This window comes from Ictalurus punctatus, chromosome 1 (genome assembly GCF_001660625.3).
Source record: "Ictalurus punctatus breed USDA103 chromosome 1, Coco_2.0, whole genome shotgun sequence".
Classification (NCBI taxonomy): domain Eukaryota; kingdom Metazoa; phylum Chordata; class Actinopteri; order Siluriformes; family Ictaluridae; genus Ictalurus; species Ictalurus punctatus.
In genome coordinates, this window is record NC_030416.2 from 21,487,417 (window position 1) to 21,511,567 (window position 24,151).

Here is a 24,151-nt window from a genome sequence, read left to right on the forward strand (position 1 = left end):
CTTTGAAGTCTCCATCAATAAATACATCCCGATACAGGTTCACTAGGTCATGGACTAAGAATACAATCAGTCTTAAAACTCTGTTTGGAGGCAATATAGAAGAAAACACAGAATTAATTTTATTTTTAATGAAAAGTGCTAATTTAAGTACTTTAGGAAGAGGTAGGTCTTTAGACACACTTGAAGACTGCCAGTGACGCAGCTGTTCACACATCTAGGAGAAGTTCGTTCCACCACCTAGGTGCCAGAACTGAGAAGAGTCTTGATGCATGCCTTCCTTGTACCATGAGAGATGCTGGCACCAGTCTAGCAGTGCTAGAGGATCGGAGGGAGCGTGGGGCAGTGCGGGGGTGTGATAAGTGATTTGAGGTAAGTGGGTGCTGGTCCATTTTCGGCTTTGTAGGCAAGCATCAGAGTTTTAAATCTGATGCGGGTAGCTACAGGAAGCCAGTGGAGGGATCGTAGCAACGGGGTGGTGTAGGAGAACTTAGGAAGGTTGGAAACAAGTCAAGCAGCTGCAATCTGGATCAGTTGCAGAGGTCGGATGGCGCTCAGAGGAAGACCTGCCAAGAGTGAATTGCAGTAGTCCAGTCTCAAAATGACAAGAAACTGAACCAGCAACTGAGTGGCCTGTATGGATGGAAACGAACGAATCCCTCTGATGTTGTAAAGAAGAAATCGAGAATCTAAATCCAACTGAATCAAGTAGATAAATTAAAGATAGAAGAACTTTAAGCACTTTAAGTACTTCAAGAGAGAGAGAGAACTACCTGCTTCTGTGCAGAGTCTACTAATAATGAAGCTGAGAGTTTAACTACTGTATGCAACTGTATGTTACAATTGTTTATAGGCATGCAATATTAATTTAGAACGGTGTTTAAACTGACTGGAACTACCTGTGCATTCAGTGGTTTGAATGCACACCTTTCATCCAATCAGAATACAAGTGGTCAGTCAGACCATGGTATAAAATATGATACAGTATGACAGACACATCACACTGGCAACATCTTTACCTCAGAAACCAATACATGATGATGAACTGTAAATATCGAACATGCTTGCATATGCCTGAACTGTTTTTTGAAATTTTATTTTAGAATTTACAACACAAAATCATCGTAACTGTATAAATTCAGCCCAACATCGAAATATATTTTGCGATCATTAGTAGGAGCAACCTGGCCTCAAAATCAGCCTGATTATCCTCTAGTGTGGACCAGGCACATTATGATGTTCTTTTATTTTTCTCTCCTTCCTTCAATATCAGTGTTTGGTAGTAGGAGCCTATCTTTCTTTATAAATATATGATATGATCAACTGGGGAGGGTCATGTGCTTATAGTTTGTAGATAAGAGACTGAGTGTACTTATTTCCACTTGAATGTAACGTATTTATAATTTTTGCTCAAAACAAACAAAAAAACAACATGCAAATCTATAATAGTTGAATAAAGGCAGTACACTCTAAATGATCATGGACAAAGAGACTCATTCATGAGATTACCTTTCAAATGTCAACATTTTTATCTTATATATCCTATCCTGCATAAAAATCCACCTATAATATCACACTATTAAAGAAAAGAAAAGATCCTCAGGCAATGCCAAGATGCTGTTGCTGGACAGCTGGAACATGAGTGGGCTAGTGAACAGCACTGTGATTAATGTGCAATGACTCAGTAATTGTGGAGTAGTGGAGCGGCAGAAAGCACAGTCATTCTCTTAATAAGCCTTCGCATATAATCAGCAATCTGCTGTCCAGGTAAACTGCTGAAGTTTCTGAGCATTTGTGCATGCCGAGATACTCACTGTGGCGCTCTCGGGTTTGTTTTGTAGCAGTGGGTGTTTTGGTTTTTGCCTCCAAACGAATTGGCGTTCGTGCCCTCTTAGGTCGAGATTTTGGGGTGTTGGGGCTGACATGGGCTAATGGAGGTTTGGGTGAGGAAGCCTGATGTTTCATCAATGCACTGGGACTGAAAGAAGGAAAAAAAAAAACAAATCTTAACATGAAAAACATCCTATAATAGAGCCATTCTTCATCTGAATTAGACATCAGTAAGTAATGGCCAGGTTACCTGGGCTCACATCTGATTGGCATTGATGGTAACGACTGTCTCTTCTTTAGCACCTTCTCTTTGGTGATGGCGCTCTTTTCCTTTTCGTTCTCCCGCTCCTTGTCCTTCTTCTCTTTCTTATTCTTATCCATCTGTCAAGAAACCCCAGAGAGTTAAAGAAGAGAAATTATTAAACATTGTATCAAAGAACAAGCCGTGGCACTAGTTTTGCAGCGTACAGGAGTGATGCCCCGTCTGCGTGGGCGCTGGGTGATGTCGGGGGTGCTGGCTGTGACCCTCCAGCGTTCAGAGCATCGATGGGGCCGGTGAGAGCACACTGCGAGCGGACTCGCCGAGGCTGAACGAGGGCACAGTGGTGACTCTGTGGGGTAGGAGTTCATTTACACAGACACATGTATTTAAACATCATCTTCTTAAAAGAATTCTTCTGAATTCTATGCATGTACACACAGATTGATGACTTATGAAGTTTCCATTTTGTTTGTTGTTTATCTATCAACTTTTATTTTTGCTATTACCTCTCCATTCTATAGTTTCTGACCATACTGTACATTAATTACAGTGTGCCATAATGAGGAGAAAAAAAAAAAAGAAAAAAAAAATACTGTCTGCATAGACAGTCAGGTCCATAAATATTTGGACAGTGATGCAATATACATCATTTTGCCTCTGTACACCACCACAATGGATTTGAAATGAAGCAATCAAGATGCGATCAAAATCTAGGGTTTTCGGCTTTATTTCAAGGGGTTTAACAAAAACATTGCATTAACCGTTTAGGAATTACAACCATTTTGCAGAGTCTCTCCATTTGTTATGGAATGTACTAGTTCCATTGCCATTTAAAACTAGTGATAGTAGTAATCACCCAATGCCTAATACTGATTGATAGCAGGTGTCTTTTTTTCTTGTTGTTTTTTTGTCTTTATAATAATAGTAAACACAGTTTAAAAAGTTTTGTTGTGAAGATATTTTCACAGCAACTCCCAGAGAAACACCATCATAGAGGACACCACATCCTGAATAGTAAAACAGTTCTTCAATCACATCTATTCCTGTTCTCATCATATACTCAGCAAAAAAAAAAACAAAAAAAAAAAAAAAAAAAACAAAAAAAAAACACACCCCTTTTTCCAGGAGAATGTATTTTAAATATAATTTTGTAAAATCCAAATAAGCTTTACAGATCTTTATTGGACAGGGTTTAAATAATGTTTTTCATGCATGTTCAATGAACCATAAACAATTATTGCACATGCACCTGTGGAACAGTCTTTATGACATGAACAGTTTACAGGAGGTAGGCAATTAAGGTCACAGTTACAATAACTTAGGACACTAAAGAGACGTTTCTACTGACTCTGAAAAACATGACTAGGGTTCCTGCTCACCTGCATGAACATGCCATAGACCTGCTGCAGGGAGGTATGAGGACTGCAGATGTGTTCAGAGTAATAAACTGCAATGTCTGTAATGTAAGACGCCTAAGACAGTGCTACAGGGAGACAGGAAGGACAGCTGACCGTCCTTGCAGTGCAAAATTACATGTATTGTGTACCCCCCAGACATGATCGAGAACTCGTAGATGCCTTGGTGGAAGAGTGGAGTAACATCTCACAGGAAGAACTGACAAATCTGGTGCAGTCCATGAGGATGAGATGCTCTGTAGTTCTTAAAGCAGCTGGAGGCCACCAGATACTGACTGTGGCTTTTGATATTACCCCCCTTTGTTCAGGGACTCATTATTCCATTTCTGTTCGACAAATGTCTGTGAAACTTGTTCAGTTTATGTCTCTCTTGTGAAATCTTTTTATGTTAATACAAATATTTACACATGTTAAATCTGCTGGGAATAAAAGCAGGTGAATGTGAGATGACGTTTCTTTTTTTGTTGAGTTTATAAATACACATGAAATCATTTGTGTCATTGCGAAGCTTTGCCAACTATCTAGTGTTTGTAATTTTGTGTATGTTGGAAAACCATTTCTGGCTATGTTGATAAAATCTGTGCATCAATTATGCTGAATCTGTGAAAAGTTCTGTGAATAAACCTCACACACATGGATCCTATTTCTGCGTCTCCATGGTTACAATGATTTTTTTTTTCCTTTTTTTTAAATGAATGAATTAAGTTCCAACACTTTCCATAGAAAATTAAACTTGTCACTCAACAATACACACGTGCAACTACAAATAACTATGTAAAAAAAAAAAAAAAAAAAAAGGGTCATATACAGATTTAATGATTTAGGCCAACATCAGGGAACACCAGTCAGAAGCTCTTACATTAATAACCCTAGCTTGAAGTAAATATCAGTTCATTACTCACGAGAGTCTTTGCCACCGCTCTGCACACTGACAGCACTGCGACTTCGTGCCAGGAAGGACAGGGTGGGTGTCATTAGGCGGTCTACAATGCTACTTTCCCAAGGACTTAACTCCAATCTACGGGCTGCAGAAAAGCAGAAATATTAACACATTTACCATCGTTGTAAGAAAATGAAAAGGTCCTATATGTTAAAAAACTAAATCAAATGAATACATGGTCTGACCAACATTCGCTTTTAAAACTACATCAGTCCTCTTGAGTACACTGTGACAGGAGTATTGGCTACTGGATTGGATAATTGGAAAGTATCTTGGAGAATTTGCCAGAGTTCTTCTGGAGACTGATTCGGTTTCTGCAAATAATCCCAATCAAGTTTTAATCTGAAAAGTGGTCTTTACATAACACCTTCCTTTCTTAAGTGACATAAGACATTCTCTGTAACATTTAATCTTTCAAAAAAAAAATGTATGTTTGGACATTCTCAGAGTACTCCACTTTCTTCCCTCAGTGGATTTGAAACCACAACTTCGCCCTAGGTGTGAATATGCATGCGAATGAAAGTGTACCTTTAAATAATAACTTTTACTAATGTCATGTTAATGTAATGTGTCTGCATCCATGCGGAGTACACTCTTAGAAAGATAGGGTTTGTCAAGGGTTCTTTAACTAATTAATGGCTTATTGTTTGGAATCTCAATTTGAAAGGTTCTGCTTGAAACTCTCTACTGTTAGAATTTATACAAAAACTTTAAGAGTTTCCCCAGACAATGTTATAGGAACCTTTTTTTTCCTAAGAGTGTAGTGAAGAGAAAGAAGCCCATTTTCAGAAAAGAAGGAGTTGTCTTTTCCAATGACCAGTTTACAAGAATCAACAAATCCTTACTCTTATCATATTGTGATTTTAAAGACAATTATGCAGGCAGCTAATCCATTCTCTCAAATGGTTCAATGGTAATGTCATTGGATCTGGAGCACAAGGACACTCTGGCATAGGCTTCACTTATGTAGTCTGGCACATGATGCATAAAAGAATGAAAAAGAGACAGAAAAACCCACCACCAAAAAGGAATCATTCAGAAAATGAAATCTCAATGTGATATCCATCGAAGGAACATGGAGAAACAGTACATGAAGACACAGGGAATCAAAATTCATACATTTCAAATCGGGGTAAGAATGCATGTCAAGATTTATGAAACTCAAGACCCAAATCAGGTGGACAAGTTGGGCAGGGGGAATGATTCTGTGATTGCCAGGAGAAGGTAGGTGATTAGATGCCAAAAAAATGAATGAGGAAAATGGAAATCATAAACTGTGAGGGGAGGAGCCAGAGACGACGGAGGGAAGAGACCAAGTCCAGGCAGGTGGTTGTCTTACTTCTACTGGGGGAGTTCCAGAGGGTGGCGGAGGATTTGGAGAGACGCTTGTTTAAAACAGAGTCCACGTGTTTGGGAAGGTTGACTGCAGAAATTGAGCATCGGCCTGTAAAACCCAGAGCATACCGAACACACACACACATTGATGGACACTGCAGAAGCTGGAAGTGCTGAACATCAGCCCCAGCATGCCATGGATCAATCATTACAAACAAAGATGGCAGTCACATTATAGGAGGTTTATAAAGCCTGCTATAAGACTTCTAAAAACTTTTCAAATCTAAATTGCTTTCAAAGACATTTTATACAGTGAATACACAAACATAAATGGGAACTGGCAAGGCAGATAGATCCAATCTGAGAGAAAAAATTGGATATGCACAATAAGACATTTAAATGTGTACATGCACTAAGATTCTAAAGTAAAAGGGGAAAAAAGTATGTTTAAATTCTTAATGAGAATTTCCTCGGAGTAAATACTGATTAAGGACATGAAGAGATTCTGGAGCCTCAGTATGCAGTACCAAGCTCCACTGCAGTGATTTAGAATAATCTCCAGATTTCTCTGCAGGACACTATTACTGTTCATTAATTGAGCAGAGTTGACTTAAAGTAGGTTCAGATAAACAGTTAATATTTTAAAGGAAAAATCCATTCTGAATGACTTGCAAATTAACCATAATCCTCACTGGCTTCAGATTTATTTTCTAATTAATTTTTTTTAAGCTTAAAGTTATTTCATGACATTTTAGTCTATTTTCAGTTTGGTTAACGATTTCCCCACATTACTCACAACTCCATTCAACTATCTGTTGATAGTGGTGTCAGTGGGACTTAGCCCTTACCTCATCTCTACCTAAAGATGCAGCAGTGCTTTCGTTCTTTATTCTGTCCAACTCAACCATCTCATCTGTACACTTTCCTCAAACAAAGAGTTCCAGAGCTTCAAATTTCATGAATCATCATGTTTGTCATCTCTTAGCCTAGCCATAGGAATAACTAAAATACAGATTCACTAAGCACACCACAAATATTTCAATATAAACACATTCCATGTGTTTCAAGTTTAACCTTTACCTCTCTGGGGCAGGGCTGTCCAATCTCATCCACAAAGGACCACAAGCAACAGCCACTCCTGGCCCTTTAGCAAAACCCTTAACCCCCTCTGCTCAATTGTAGCAGTGTTCCTTATGTTTATAATCAGCACAAAACATAAGTCAGGTTCATGCGTGTTTTCTGTTTTTTTCAATCTGGAAACAGTAGTTTAGATCATATGCAATATGTGATAGCAGATTATTTCCAGGCAGAGTTTGAGCACTATAACACTTTCACATGTTATATGAAACACTTGTATGAAGACAAAGATCTTGGATCACACAGAATGATCAGAATTTTTGTTACTTACATGCACATTCAAGCAGTATAAAATAGCTTTGCTGTTCTACCCATTTAATATCACACTAATGGATGTATTTTACAATCAGCCATGCACAGAACTCAAGGATACACAGCACAGGTCTACAAATATTCCACAGACAGAAAATCAAAAGGGCGTTTCTGCAGGAGAATGTGGCCTGAAATGGAATACTTGCCTTAAAAGAGGTCAATGACACTTCAACCAGCATTATTTTATCCTGTAAATTCGGTTTTCTCACAATTAATGATAGCAATTTGCATAGAGTTACAGTGTGAATAGAAAGGTTGAGGAATTTGCACTTTTTGAGTAACCCGAGTTTTATTTTATATACATTCCAAAAATATTGGAACCAAAAGGGCAATTCAATTGTTTTTGCTATACATTGAAGACAGTTGGCTTTGAGATCAAAAGATGAATATGAGACGGTCAGAATTTCCGTTTCATATCCCGATATTTCTATATGCGTTATATATGATTATCTATGAGGTGTTAAACAACTTTGAACATGGCGTTTAATTGAAGACCATTCCAATTTTTAGGTGAACAAAAGTATTGGAGCAGATAGTCAAAGTAAATAACACTTAATATTTGGTTGCACATCCCTTGCTTGCAATAATTGTATTTTCCAGGCTTGTACCACAGCTTCTACCAGTTGTTGTTTTATATGCTGTGGTGCTTGAAATTTTTTAATGATCGTGACCATCGTCAGGAGAACACTGGATAACAATGGTGTGCATGGCAGGGTTGCAAGGAGAAAGCCATTGCTCTCCAAAAAGAACATTTCTGCCCTTTTGCAGTTTGCTAAACATCACATGGACAAGAAAGAAGGTTATTGGAAAAATGTTTTATGGAGCGATGAGACCAAAATATAACTTTTTGGTGCAAATAAGAAGCATTATGTTTGGAGAAAGGTAAACAGAATCTTATCCCATCTGCGAAACATGCTGGTGGTAGTATCATGGTTCAGGCCTGTTTTACTGCATCTGGGCCAGGTGAGCTTGCAATCATTTACGGAACAATGAACTCTGAAGTATACCAGCAAATTCTAAAGGAAAATGTCAGGACAACTGTTCATGAACTGAATCTCAAGAGAATTTGGGAATCTCAAGAGAACTATTCTACCAAGAATGGTTAAATTAGAATAAAGTTAATGTTTTGGAAAGTCAAAGTCCTTAATCCAATAGAAATGTTGTAGAAGGACCAGAAGCAAGAAGTTCATGTGAGGAAACCCACCAACATCCCAGAGCTGAAGCTGTTCTGTACTGAGGAATGGGCTAAAACTCCTCCAAGCTGATGTGCAGGACTAATCAACAGTTACCGGAAACGTTTATTTGCCGTCACTGCTGCACAATGGGGTCACACCAGATACTGAAAGCAATATACTTTTCCCACTCACATATTTAATATTGGACCATTTTCCTCAATAAATAAATGACAGTATAATATTTTTGTCTCATTTGTTTAATTGGGTTCTCTTTATCTACTTTTAGGACTTGTGAAATCTGATGTTTTAGTTCATATTTATGCAGAAATATAGAATATTCTTTCAAGCACCATTGAATGATTATCATTATTAAAAAAAAAAAGATAACAGTTCATCTAAATTTGCAGATTCTTCTCTACAGAATGTAGATACATTTGTTTAAATTTGAAATAAATGTGTTATTAATGCATATAGAATATCCAACAACAGCAATGCACAGTGCACGTCCTTGTGGTTGGCCTTGAATCAAATTAATCATATATTTAAAAAAGAAATAAGACATCTTGATGCAAATTCAATTTAAAAAACCAGTGGTGTCTAAAAAATATAATTTAAGCAACAATCTCTGTGCTTCTCAGGCCATGCATGGATGGTGCAGGGCAATTAAATAGTGTGGGTCTCTGGTCTAATTCACTATTTTTTCTTTTATGGCAAATACTGTAGATAGTTAAATCAGAAGTTCCTAAGCTCATCTATGGCTGTACCTCACTCAGCAACATCAGAAAAAACATCTCTTGTATGTTTTAGAGAGCACAGCTACAACAGAAGGAGTTTTACCCAACTGTGCTTTTCATTTCATTTTATTTTTTTCAAAAGAATAACAAATAGTGCTAATCTTTACACTAGCCTCTGTAATACTCACTCTGGCTCTGGCTGGAGCTGGCACTCAGGCCTCCGGCCCATGACCATCTCTGCTGGCGAATCTCAGCCCACGTTTTCTTTGTAGACCTCTGGATGGCAGCTTCATAGCGCTCCTATGCACACACACACACATTTAAAAACTCATTCACATAGTGCCTACAGAATATCGAAAAACTGCACTTGAGTAAAATCCCTACACAGTTATATCCCTGTTAGTTATTTCTGTTTCTGGGTAACTTCCAGGTCCTAAACACCTAGTTCTGTAGATATATCAGGATGGTTCCTCTTGGATGTCAGAAGAGCAGATCTCACCTTGTTCTTCTCCAGTTTCTGTTTCTGTCTCTCCTCCAGAGCAGCCCTGCGCTTCTCAGCTTTCAGCCTCTGGTCCTCCAGCTTTCTCCTGCGCTCCTGTAACTGCTGCTCCCGTAACTGCCGCGCCCGTTCCTCCTTCTCCAACCACTCTGACTTCTTAGCAGCTGCACAGGAAGACACGGACAGAAAGCGTCTGAGTGCTTCACAGTTATAAACAAATACAGTTCTGTTTGTGGACCACTATCTGGGCTTAAACTTGTACTTTAAACAGTCAGGCTTTCATGAATACAAGTGTATTCAACAAAGTAATCTCTTCCTCAACATCTAAGCAACATCAACGTTTCTCAGTCTAATGTGCTGCATTAAACATCAGGAGGATCTGACCATTTAGGTGCTTATTTACTCCGTTGTCATGTCAAGATTGGACTAATGCAACATGCTCCAGATGGTCTCCCTTGTGTACTATTTGATCGCTGAAACTGATGCAGAATGCAGCTGAAGGACATTCCTGCGTTCCCCCCTCTGGCTTCCTCAAGCTGCCCGCATCAGATTTAAAACACTGATGCTTGCCTACAAAGCCAACAACAGACCAACCCTGACCTACATGAAGGCACTCATCACACCCTGCTCCACACCACTCTCTCTTCAAGTGTCTATTATAGCTGGACTACTAGGAAAACCTGAATCAGTGCTCTTCTTTGTCATGGCACCTACGTATTGGAATGAACTTCCCCAGGCTGTCTGAGCAGCAGAGTCACTGTCCATCTTCAAATAAAGACTAAAGCCCTACCTTTTTACTAAACACTCAAAATACCACTAATTAAAACCATTGTGTGCCATTTCTCTTGCTTTAACAACTCGATGTACTACCTCCTCTCTAACAGTTGGCATTATTCTTAGCCCCTGACCTACGAGGATATGTCTTTAATGGCATGAGTTCATCCACATCCTCTGAACTGTATCAGATGTGAATCCTAGCACAAATAATTAGCCAAACCAAATACAAAAAAAAACTATAATGATAGAAAATGTCCTTGGCGGCAAGCTTATTTTCCACCGATGCAAGTACAACACTTGGCTTTATGTACAAGGCTTCACAAGGTTTTACAACATGTATTTAACTCAAGCCTTCCGGGATAAATATGGCCCATTGCATCATATTATTTGGCCTACACAAACTTACAAAAAAATTATACTGAAACAGCTACTCAGTACCCACTACTCAGCTCACGCTATCTAGAATTCACATTACAATAGCATAGCACAGTGGCTGTACTCTGTACAGCCAGCCAACTGGTCTCAATCTCACAGCCCTGAAACACTAGAGGGAAAAAAGAAATAAAAAATGCAGATGGGAGTGCAAGAACATTTAAACAAGTTAAAATCGTGTAACCTCATAAATCTTTTTCTTTCTGTTATATAATTTCAATACTTGATAAACAGATATAGCCTATACAGTATTAAGGGGTTGCACAACTATTCATTATTACTAGTCGACCAGTAGGTCTAATTAAAAAGGTAGTGACCTAGATGTCTGTTCTATATTGTTTTTCTATAAAAAAGGTACACATCATACAAAATGATAAACAGTTCATTAAAAATCCCCCAAGAAAATTCCAAGTATAGTCCTACACAATGTGCAGACATGTACAAGTTATAATTTAGTCTAAAATATTACATTTAGACTTTTTTTTAATTATATATGTTTCACCATATACATACTATCTGCCATGCTCATCAACAGAAGAGATGATAATAATAATAATAATAATAATAATAATAATAATAATAATAATAATAATAATAATAATAATAATGTAGTCATGTGTATGGAATGAACACCACCAAGTTATTTAATTTCACTATTAAAGGTCAAACAAACAAAAAAAAATCAAATTCAGACCTTTTTCAGCCAAGCCAGTCTGGATATGAGAGGCTTTTCCATGACTAAGATTGTTAAGTAAATTATACTGAAATTAACACTCACGCAATACCAAAACAAAACTCTGAAATACAAATCACATTTGGTTATGTGGCAAAGAATCCAAATATGGTGCACTCGTGTACCTCCTGGTTCGGTCCCTAAAACACTCTTATACTATACAGTATATCTTTATATATCTATACCTATATCTATACATCTGTACTGACTCAAACATCCTGCTCAGATTATGAGCCGCCTTCTTATTTTCTATATTAAACTCACCCAGCCCTCAGCTCATACTGTAAAGGTTGCACAAAGAACTACATCCACCATTTGCATTTGTTAATGGTATGAAGAAACACATCTAAATATGTTCTACAGAAATTAAGAAAATGATTGCCTTACTGAGCAAGTAAAGGTTGCTTAGCCCAGAGAAGGATCATTAGTAAATGATATGAAGACGTATTTTCCTTACTACTATTAAGGTGACCAGTAATTTTGGATTTCACAGAAGAAGAAAAGAGAAACAGAGGAAATGATTTGTGAGTCTAGAGATAAAAAGTATGTTAGACAGCTGAATACTTGAAGGAACCCAAAACGGGAGAAAGTAGATCAGGCTCTTGATTGTGGACCAAAACACTAATGACCACCACCACTATGGACACTGAGGGAGGGACTTACCTTGAAACTGGCCACGTTGTTCTGGAGAGTGAGACAGAGAAGACAAGAGCACCTGTCAATCATGCAAAGCAGTGCACTGCTGCTATGTATGTATGTATGTACGTACATACACACACACACACACACACACACACACACACACACACACACACACAGGGGAGGTTTCATACAAGAAGGGATTTTTGGTGTGTTAAGATGTGAGGAAGGATGACAAATAAAAAAAAAACCTGTATGATTTTGTGTTATTGTCATATACTGGAAAGGACAGATGTGGGGTCTTTCATGAGGTAAACTGGACATACTGAATGAAACAAGTAAAACCAGCTAAATGGGGGTGATCAGTAAAAGAAAAAAGATGAATTCATTAACATGACTTATAATGCTGAATGACTGTGCAGGCTCTTCTCACACAACCAGCAGGAGGCAGCACCTTCTTGAAAACCACAGTTCACTTACCAAGAGATTTAGCCTTCTCTTCCCTCCTTTCCTTCGCCAGCTTCTGCCGGTCCTCCAGCTTCACTGCATCTAGAGACGGACAGAGTGAGAGACAGGAAACGTGAGCAAGACGGAGAGGAAGTGAGAGAGTCATGAGAGGAGGTATTGTGCAGACGAGTCCAGACTCACATCTGCAGTGCTATAAAACATTGAAAATCAGCACAGGGGCTGGCAGCAGTGACGGGCTCCACTCTCAGCGCTGCGTCATTCACACCACATTTCCACAGAGGAGCTTAACAAACTCTAAGGAAGGAATAAAACATGACTGAGCATGCTGTTATAGGAAAATAAATTAACGACGGAGTGGTGTGATGCCATCCTGAAGGTCATTATTTTCCTAGAACAGCAAATCCCAAAAGGTTTTTATTCCTCTTATACAGCACCTCAAAATGCACCATCGATTACAATATCTTCTATTAATTGAAGAACACCACATCATACAACATACTTTTCTCCATTTATAATTATTGTGGAACGTCTGAGAAACAAGCTAGATCTTGTTATTACTCATGTTACAGCAGCCTCTCTTTTCCTCTCTCTCATGAAGTTAAAAAGACAACAAATACAGCTTTTCATGCAACAGGACAACGCAAAGTCCTTGGTCCCGAAGCCTCTCGCATAGCAGAACCCTTACTGACTTTCATGAAGCACTGACACCCCAGACTTCTTCCACAAACATCTCCTTACAGAAAAATCCATAAACAATTAAATAATAATCCATTTATTATCAAGCTTAGATTATGGAGAGCATCCGCCATACATGCCGTTGAACTAGCTGTTACTATATAAACAATAGCATATTAGAACGAGTGCATTAATATAAACCTATGATTGCAGCCGATACTACAGTCAATGCCGTGCGGTTATTGAAAACTAACTTCTGAGCCATCCATTTAAAGTCGGAGTCACCGCTAAAATAAAAATTCTCACATTTGTGCTTTTTTTTTTAAAAAAAAACACCATTATAAAGCTTAGCACCTGTCAATACATGATCCTGGCATCGCCATAGTAACCAAGGACTCTTCTGCTTTCATGTTATGGGACATGTTACAGCCATGATGGTGGCATTGAAATTCTGGGCTAAAATAGTCAACATCACACAGGTGCACAAAATAAAACACAAACCTGCTCCAATAGTAACATTTAACAGTACCACAGTGCAGCAGAGTTCTCAAATCCGATTGGTCAGAAGGTGAACATTAGTTTTGACTTGGAGGAAAGAAACCTGAACAACATGCTCAATGTGCTCATTCGAATACATTACTGTTTCTATAGCAACAGCTCATACATTTGGATGCTAAATGCTCCATACAATCTAATGAACTGGTTTTAAAAAGTGCTGTTCAGCAAAGAAAGATGTATAATTGTTGAATTTTACATTTAAAAAGGACAAGCTGCGTAAAAGAGAAAGATGCTGGTGAGGGAACGACTTTTATTGCGGCTGCACCTTACATGAGAACAGAAACAAACCTGTCCCACATCCTAGGTTCCAAAGAAACTGTTCTTTCAATTAAATATCTGTCCTGTAGTTGCCGCAATACGGTCAGATTTAAATTACCGAGATGATGATTACATGAGAAGAAAATTACATGAGAAGATTACCTTCTCATGATGCACCTTGTTGTTACAGGAAGCAGAACATTAAAGATGTAGTTTGCCCAAAATGAAACGGCATGGTCGTTTAGAACTCAAGCGCAAAACTAAAGCAGCAAATTCTGGATGCCAAATGTCTTAAATGAGTGATTACCTTTGAGGTCAGAGGAAACTAAGTTCCGTTTTGACTGAAATAGTTATTTAACCACTAATCACATTGTTTTGGTCTGTTTTGGTTCTAGAGGGAGCAGCTAGATTAGGCTTTAAGTGGCTGAATTGGCATTAACTAGAAACTGACCCACTTACACACCTCCTCCAGCTAATCAAGTCTGTGAATGTTAGGTATTTAGGAGATGGGTCAAATGCCCGTCAGAGTGATGACATCACATGGAGAAACAGATTTTCTTTTTTTCCCCATTTCAGAAAAGGAAAGAACAGAACAGCTTCAGGCTTCAATTTTAAAAGAAACAGAAACAAAATTAAATTGGATTCCCTTTTTGTAATAAATGATTAACACAAGACACTAGAAGACACTACAGACAGGTTTTTTTTGGTGGTCTGTGCTCCACTTTGGCTGCCATTTATAGCATACAAAAAAGCTGAAGAGTCCCACGAGCTGCAAGAGTTGATGAGCAGACTATGCTCATCATGATGAGTCACTGAGTCCAAGCCAGAAAAAGAAGCAGACTGACACAAAAACAGCAAATGCTGAGAAGCAGCAGGGTCTGTATTATAGTAGGCAAGTCAAAATCCTTTAAAATTGCTTTTGAATTTAAAATCATTTGAAATATTCATTATTCAAACATGTTTAAATATTAATTAGTCTATTATTTTAGACCACCCAATATAGAACACCCAATATAGATCACTACTGGCACAACACAGTTTTATCATATAAACCACAGAAAGAGAAAGAAAGATAATGTTGTGATTAAGGTGTTCACATGTGTCCCTTTTAGAATACTCCTTTCATGTTCCCGTTTTACATGTTATAGAACACAGATCGATTAACGGCACACATCATTACATCACCGGGCCACACCCTCCGACGTTCCCTCCAAAATTTCACGTATTAACATACAATTAGTCTTCATTATAGTACCGTATATAGTTTTGGGTGTTTTTAATTTTTAATGTTCTGAAAGCTTCAAGTGCAGTTAATTATTTGTCATGCTGTACGTGCAAATAGACGACTGTTTGAAGCCATGGGCTGCATCCCAAACCGCGTACTTGCATGTGTTACGGCTACTATTTAGTAGGTAAGTACACGGTTTGGGACTCAGCCATGCTCTCCTGTTTGCCGTAGAACAGTTTAGCACTGCCGTGTGTCATCGTGTCCTGTCGCAAAATGCGGTAAAAACTCACATGACATTAGTAGTGTGATTAAGGTGTTTACATGTCTGTAATACACGTCGTTAATGCGACTAAAACAGGAATACTCCACGTGTTAATTCGATTTGTGTTTACTTCGAGTATGACTTTAAATGGATTAAGGTAATCAAAAATAGCTGTTTACATGGTAGTTTCTTAGAGTATTGTCTTAATCAGGTTAATATTAGATTATTGTTGTCCATGTAAATGTACTGACTGACGCAAACGATGAATAAATAAAAACAAAACCTAAAACACTAATGTTCATGAAAATTGATAATTCCTGTGATGGAAGCTCCTTGTCTTATTCAGAATAAGGTCAATAATTAGATTATTGCTGTCCATGTAAACATAGTCAGTGGGGTATATAACAAAATGGAGTTGCAGTGTGTTCATAGTTACATCCCTAATGAAATTTAATAAAATTTTATGCTTATAGTATTTTTTAACAATAAACCTAGTCACAAAGCAGTTTTAAAGTAATCTGGACATAGCTTTTAATCCCTAATGAACAAGTCAGAGGTCACAGTGGCAAAGAAAAACTCCCTGAGACGACATGAAGACTAAAAAGGGACCCCAATCTTTTTTAGGTGACACTGGAAAGTTACTGATCAGAAGGTCAGGAGTTCAAGTCTCAGCACTGCCAAGGTACTACTGTTGGGCCCTTGAGCAAGGCCCTTAACCCTCAATTGCTCAGATGTATAAATGAGATAAATATAAGTCACTCTGGATAAGGGCGTCTGCCAAATGCCATAACTGTAAATGTAAGAGGAAATATTTCATGTGAAAATTAAGTATGCTGGAAAGGACAAGCTTCCATTCACATTCCCTTCTCCACACCAATAAGAGTCAATTTCCCAAAATGTTTGTGTGCCATGTTAAAAGTAAGACACACAGGATCTTAAATATTTAATTTTGATATCTTGGTTTTGGAGGAGGAGGAGGAGGAGGAGGAAGATGAAGAAGAAGAAGAAGAAGAAGAAGAAGAAGAAGAAGAAGAAGAAGAAGAAGAAACAAGTATTTGAATAATGAAACTTGTTCTGACAGTTCTAACTCCATCTCTCTTCCTCAGTTACAGAACCAGATCAATCCCTTGGACTGTGTTTCTCAGGGATTTTTTCACATCTGTCAGAAAACACATTAACGTACTTCCAGGTTTTTTTATGTGTGCCTGAGAAGAGATCAGTTCCAGATGAAATATGCATTGATTGATGCATGGTATGGTCTGTGCATATTCAATTAAAGGTTTATGAGTGTTGTCAGTCAGCACATTGTTTTCATTACATCAATTATGTGTTTTTGACACTCTTGTAAATGCAGCTTTAAGGAACTCCCAGTCTATCTGTTTACACTGGCATAATCTTGTTTATTAGTGGGCAAAGTGTATTACCTGTGAAATAAGGGCTCTCTGTGCAAGGTAGATATGCATGTGTTACATTAGAGAGGGGATTAACACTTGCAGCAAGCGATGCCAATTATGTGATTATGAATAATTATAGGGTACTTTCGTGTACTGTCTGTTGGATACCATTAGTACCAGACTGATAACCCTGCAGGATGTAAACTACAAGACGAAATGGTAGCCAACACAGGAGCACAGCACTTTAAAAGCAGAAGGAATGTTTAATCCATTAACACCGGTATATCCAGGCCACCTAGCACCAGCAAGGAGACCGTCTCCCTAGCAACCAGCACCAGCTGTGTGTGCAGGAGTGAAACTGGCATTAGAGGAGCAGAGCAGCGTGTTCTCTCTGCTGCTGACCGGACACTCCATATAGACACGCTGCACACTGTTGGCTTTCACCTGCAGGAGCTTCAAGGTCACTCATGCACACCTTCTTCTTATAACATTCTCACAGCAAGCATACATCACAATATGTTACATTCAGGAACAGACACAATGCACCAACAATATAGAAAAAAAATATTGTGTCACCGGTTTAAAAGTGTCTGTGTGATGACACTTCATCTGTGCTCAAAAACATGTATTGTTACATGTATTGTTACTAGACTTTAGTGGAAATCGACTAAATTTGTAAGAAATCTAAATCCATAACACACCGTATGAATGCCACAGCTTTGTATAAATACTGCTATTAATCTTATTTGTTCTTCCTACATTCATGTTCCTTTAATGAACCTGGTTATTTGTTAGTAAAGTAGTACATTTCCATGTGAACACTTTAATATTAATTTTAATATTACTTTCATTGAGCAATATTTTGACACAACTCTCATATTTTCACTCTAGTACTGTATATTCTGTGTACGTTTCCACCGGAGTATTTATTTATTTTTTAATTCACACACAGCATGACGTGAAATCCAGTATGTGTGTGTATGTATAATGTATAATATATATATATATATATACACACACACACACACACACACACACACACACACACACACACACACACACACACACATACATACACACACACACATACACACATACATATATACACATACATATATACATATACACACATGCATATATATATATATATATATATATATATATGTTTTGGCATAACATTTCTTCCATGAAAATATAGCTGCTGAAGCAGTGACGGGCCCTAGCACAGCGGTGCCATCGCCACCCAGTGGGTGTAAGAAAACAATTCATAGTGAAACGAGTGCTGTACAGTAAAACACCCAAATAAACAAAGAAAAAGATTATTAATATTTGAAGCGTTACCACAACACCACCAAGATATCCAGACTGCTTTCGCAATTTTACATGGGCTGTGTCTCAAAAATATTCCGACCATGTTTGAAGCTATTCGAGTAAATATTAAGAAGACTATTGCAAAGTCTGTTTTAAGTGACACTTCCTGCTACCAGTTGGTGGCACTATAACCGTGACACACAATAGTCACATCCATGTGATCAGCCTCTGTGATCAAACATACAGTCAAGTTTCATCTAAATCACTCATTGCATGCAGATGACATGATGGCCTAATTTATTTGGCCTATTAATTTTCACAGATAGGGGGTATAATTACTTATGGATTTCAGCTGGTTCCTTGCTTTACCTTGCCTTGGAGAGCTGCTTTTTCTTAGCGTGTTCAATACTTTTTTCCTGTGTCATTCCACTTTATTACACACAACTTTATTTATGGACTTTAATGTTGTGAATTCTTTATCTTTCCGGATTTCTTGAGTTAATACTGATATCTGGTGAAAATTTCATGTGAATAACCTCATTGTAAGTATATTTACTGAAAAAAAAAATGTTGATGCGTTCAATATCTATTTCCCCCACTGTAAAAGCTATATCGTACACTACAAGCTAGGCCACAGTGTTGCTTCAAGTTAAATTCTAACACATTGGTGCTGATCCTGAAACCTGGATATAGTTACAAAATCCACTTAAGCAAATTCACTCATCTAGGTGCTCAAGCTATTAGCTTTAATCAATGAACTTCAAGATAAAATGATGTGAGGGAAGCAAAATGCATTAAATACATGGCTTCTCCTTTCAAACCCAAACTCATCAATAGCATGATCTAAACAAATCAAGCTATTGTATAAACATGGCAGAAGAACAGGGTTGAGTTAAATCCATCCAGCTGGCACGGGATAATGAAATGTGATGCTCAGTCGAGTTTCACTGCTTGTCCTTTCCTAAAGACTGAGCTAGCTGGTGCCAGGCTAGGTCGATCAGCATTAGCCTTCACCAGTCAACATTAATGAGGAATTATCTTTTAATTTAGTTATGGTTGCACTTACAGTAGCTAGTCCATGGAAAACTTTCTTGTAGAAAAAAAACCCAAAACATTCTGGTTTAATTAAAAATTTCTCTTTTCTTTCGGGACTTTTGAATGGAAACTAATGACAAGAAATACTGGTCTGTGAAGGAGACAGGCTGGAGAGCAGATCTATGTGAACTAAGTCTAGACTTATCACACTTTCTGATTAAATGTGTTGTGTGCAATTGAGCTGCTGTAATGAGCGCATTTCCCCAGTGTGGGATCAATAAAGTTTATCTTATCTTATTTTTAATCATTCATTCACTGATTCATTCATCATCTTTATCCGTAATCCATCTACCAGAATGCTTATTGCAGACATGAGAAAACTGGAGGACCTGGAGGGAACCCAAAAATATGTTACAAGAACATGCAAAACTCCACACAGACAGTTTCCCAAGCTCAGGATTAAACTAGGGACCCTGAAAGTGTGAGACACCAATGCTATATGTGCTGCGCCTCTGTTCCACTGAAACTAACTAACAATATTCAAACTATTTAATGGAATATGACTCTGTACAACCACAACTTCCAACACCCATGAAGACTGCACAGTTACCTTTTTTATTTTGGGGACTGGGTGTTCCGGGTGACTTTGGAATGACGTCTGGTCTTGTAGTGACAGCCTGACGTTCGGCATCCTTCTTTGAAGGGGTCTTTGACTCTTCACATGCAGCTGTATTGGATTTTAGGTCTGGAGATTTGGGGGAATCTGACAGAGACAGGGTAAGAGAATGTAAGAAGACGCCACAAAGAGGAATAACTCTAGATACAAACGGAAGCATTTAAACATAGAAATAAACATCAAGGTGCTTTAATGAGGGCTTTGAGAATGGCTAGAATTATTTGGTTTTCCATCACTGCACCAGTGTATGTGTCACAGAAGTTTTTTTTTTTTTTTTTTTTAAACCCACTAGACCAAATCACTGCACCAAGATCACATTCAGTAGAGATGACAACATGCGACTTGCTTTTCTCCCACATTAACATGATCACCGACATCAGAAAGCACAACGAGCAGCATAAAGAACTTGCCAACTTGGCTCATGTGCCTCTTCTCTACAGTTCCAGCACTGATTCAGCAGAGTAGAAAATGATATAGATGAGAACCTCGTCCTCATAATTAAGGCACCAAAACCTAACAAAGCATCTTGCTTTCCTCTCAGATCAACACAAGTTTCATGTTAATGATAAGAAAACCAGCAAAGCAGAACTTGCCAAGTTGAAGAGGAACAGTAGTGAACTTCTGTAGAATTCCAGCATTGATTCAGTACAGTAGAAGAGGAAAAAGCATAACCGGTCACGACCTCATCTTCATAATTAAGGCATTCAAGTCATTCAATGTTACAAGGGCGCAAGCAGTCTGTCGAACAATGGAAAAAAAAAAAAAAAAAAAAAAAAAAACATAAGTACACACAAAGCCTGCTACATTGGTCTCTATTGACTATTTCCTGATTATGTTAATGTAACAAATGTGGGTTCACCCAAAAATCTATCAAATACACCAACAGAAACAAACAAAAAAAAAAAATCAGCCAACTATGGAAATTTCCAACAGCACTCTCCACCACCATCATCCAAACATTAACTGAGGGAATATCTCTCAAAAGAATCATGTTCCTCCCTTAATTACAATTCATCCATTCAGTTCCAGAGATGTGTAGAAACTACCTCAAAGCACAGTGAAGCTGTTCTGCAGCTCACGATGGCCCAACACCTTACTAACACACTTTATGATGGTTTTTCCTTTTGTCACCCATCTGTACATATTTAATCTAGTGGGCCCTTTTGACTGGAAGTGTTTATAAAGTGTAGTGTATAATAAGAATAAGAAGCAGATCCTAGATCTGATATCCGGACTAGCTGAGCCTTAAACGGTCGAGGCCAAATCAAGATCAACTTCTACTAGTTGGATTCAGTTGTGCATTATTGCCAGTGATTAAGGATTCTTTTCCAGAACAAGAAATTACTTCTGGTCAAACATTGTGCATGTAAAAAGATCAAAAGAGAGAGACGCATATTGTACTGTTGGTAGTATTAACAGTCCCTGAATATACAGGGTGTCCCAAAAGCCTCCATACATAGGGGAAATTAAAAATTATCAAAAAGGTCTTCCAAAATTTTTCATACTTGGTTTATATATTATTATTTTCATATAGCCTTTAAGAAGGCCTTCGGTCTGGCTGGATCAGGAAAAAAGTGGAAGACTGGAAGAGTTGCAGACCAACCGAGAAGTGAACGACCACGAACATCCACTAACGAAGGCACAGCCCACGTGGTGCTGGCAAACATAGTACCCTATGTATGGAGACATCTGGGACACCCTGTATAATCTGAAGAAATATGGCATCAGCCTACTTTTCTCAGACAATCCTACCAAACCCTTCTCTCTTATTCAGTCATGTAAACCCATAAAAGATAGATCTCAGATATAAAGCACTGCAAAGACCTTTATTACATTCAATATTCCTCAATACCCTCCAACATAAACATGGCTCATTTTAGAAAAACTGAACGGAAATAAAACAAGGCGTTGTTTTGTAAGTAATACTGTTCCATCATATTTTCCATAAAATTACCCAATAAAACTCACAATACTCCCTGCACCGGAACTGTTGCAACCTCCTGTGGCAATGTTATAGTGAACCCTTCATAATAAGAACATGATGTGGTCCTTCCAGAGAGATTATCCTCTGGGCACAGTGATACTGTTTTCTTTGTTGAATTTGAGGTGTGGCTTGAGACACTGCTGAACACAAGAAAGCATTTTTTTTTTTTTGGCCTGAGGAATTGAAGATTTTGATTACATGGGGGTTCTGCAGTAGTTTCTGAAACACTCATACATAAATGTCTTACATATTCATAGAGAACATTTAATATGCCTCCATATCAGATTACGTCTCGACTGAGAACGATTAGAAGCCAAACATAAAAGGTTCTGTCGCTGAGACTGCAGGGGACCTTGAGAAAGATTTGTCTCCCAAAGTACAAGGCAATGTAAAGGCTGGTTCTGCAGCCCAGATTTCAATATTAGTGTAATTTCATCCTAAACCTTTAGCAGAAGACTTATCTTTAATGAATAATTTAATTCACTAGAGGTGGTTCTATTTATCAGTCTACAGACTAAACTGCCCCACAATGCACTGGCAATTGCTACATTTACATGAAGCATAACAATCAGTAAATCCATCAAATAGCTCAATCAGAATAAAACTCTTCATGAATAAGTTTTAAACCAGAATAGAATAAACCACCTGAGGCCATTCCAAGTGAAGTTTCCATCAGATATTATCTATAAGGTATAAAAAAGACTTCAGCATATTGTATTTGCAAAGTCTGATGATGGTGAGATTGGCATCTAGTTATTTGAAAGCAAAAATAATGCCCAGCACAAATTCTTCTTGCTGTCTGTTTAGTAAGAACATTTCAATTGTTCTTACAAACTCAAATGTTTTGCAACCAGGGGCCCCTTTAACTGTAAAATCAGTTCCACTGGCTGACAGATTTATTTCTTGAATATGATTTACATGATACATAATAATATTCACTCGGTTTCACTTGCCCAGTGGGCTAGCTAATGATTCATGATTTGTCCACCCCTGAGAATGCACGTCTGCAATAAAAAAAAAATACCAACAGTTAAAGTTTTGTTTTCTTTTTCCCCATGGGGTGCACCTTTGATCAAACTGTAGAGGAAGAACAATGCACCTGTTCTACAACATGATAAAGTCAATGTAAAATCTCTGCTCTTATCACAGCCACATAATTGCTCATTTGGTCATAAAACAGCTACTGCCTGAGATTCCAATCCAAACACACAAACATGTATCCATCTATTTCATCAATAAAAGGAAATACTCATGAGCTGAGTCAGAAAAAAGCCTCCATGTTAGCAAGCAATCAATGGTGGAAAGAGTACATAACTGTGGAAATATGGGCATGCGACACACACAGAGAGAGAGAGAGAGAGAGAGAGAGAGAGAGAGAGAGAGAGAGAGAGAGAGAGAGACAGACAGACAGACAGACAGACAGACACACAGACGGGTGGGGGATGGTGTTATTTAGACTAACTGAAAACACTATCTTGCTGTGCTTCATGGCAAGGTCATAATTCTTGCTTTGTTCAGAGAGAAGTGAACTCATCCACAGGCAGTTCACACGCTCGAGGCAGAGTTTTCCCTCTTAAAACTTGTTACAAGATTAATAATGTAACCCAACATTAAGATTACAGCACACTCTAAAATCACATTTTTCCATGTTGGTTAATTAAATTCCTCATTCAGCCTCAGACATTCGAAGAATGTTAGTTAATTCTGTAGAAGAGACTGAAAGTGAGGATCTGTTGGGGAAAATCTACACAGCAAATAAAATGCTGAAATCTGATCAGACAGAATAAATTTGATGAGGCGCTTCTGTTTAGAGTCGTTATTTCCATCCGAGATATATATACGGTCGCTGTCTGTCAATTTCCGATTTGAGGTGTGTTAGACTTTTACTAAGTGCAAAAAGCAGTCTTGCCAAATAAATAAATAAATAAATAGATAGATAGATAGATAAATAACCCTGCCAAATTGAGATTACGGAGCAGCGCTGCCAAACGAGCCTGCTTCTGAATTCCAGAGTCCCGTCATGCTCTTTCTTTAAAATTGGAAATTAGAGGTCGGAAACAGTAGCGAGTGCTGTCCGTGAAATCA

At 38.1% G+C, this 24,151-nt stretch overlaps 1 protein-coding gene across 6 annotated transcripts in view; it reads right to left on the reverse strand.

Moving 5' to 3' along the window:
* The window catches only part of map7d1a (MAP7 domain containing 1a), a 52,498-nt gene that overhangs the window by 9,470 nt on the left and 18,877 nt on the right, over positions 1-24,151 (reverse strand). For 3 of the 6 annotated variants that reach the window (XM_047157211.2, XM_017475400.3, XM_017475390.3), the window contains exons 2-11: positions 20,017-20,169; positions 12,698-12,766; positions 12,242-12,262; positions 9,637-9,800; positions 9,326-9,437; positions 5,784-5,888; positions 4,407-4,529; positions 2,296-2,438; positions 2,078-2,208; positions 1,812-1,975 (exon numbers count right to left, since the gene is read on the reverse strand). In XM_047157211.2, the coding sequence (XP_047013167.1) occupies positions 1,812-1,975; positions 2,078-2,208; positions 2,296-2,438; positions 4,407-4,529; positions 5,784-5,888; positions 9,326-9,437; positions 9,637-9,800; positions 12,242-12,262; positions 12,698-12,766; positions 20,017-20,169 (1,185 nt within the window). The remainder of the gene's footprint in view (positions 1-1,811; positions 1,976-2,077; positions 2,209-2,295; positions 2,439-4,406; positions 4,530-5,783; positions 5,889-9,325; positions 9,438-9,636; positions 9,801-12,241; positions 12,263-12,697; positions 12,767-20,016; positions 20,170-24,151) is intronic. The other 3 variants (XM_017475409.3, XM_017475417.3, XM_017475425.3) reach the window with 3 other exon arrangements.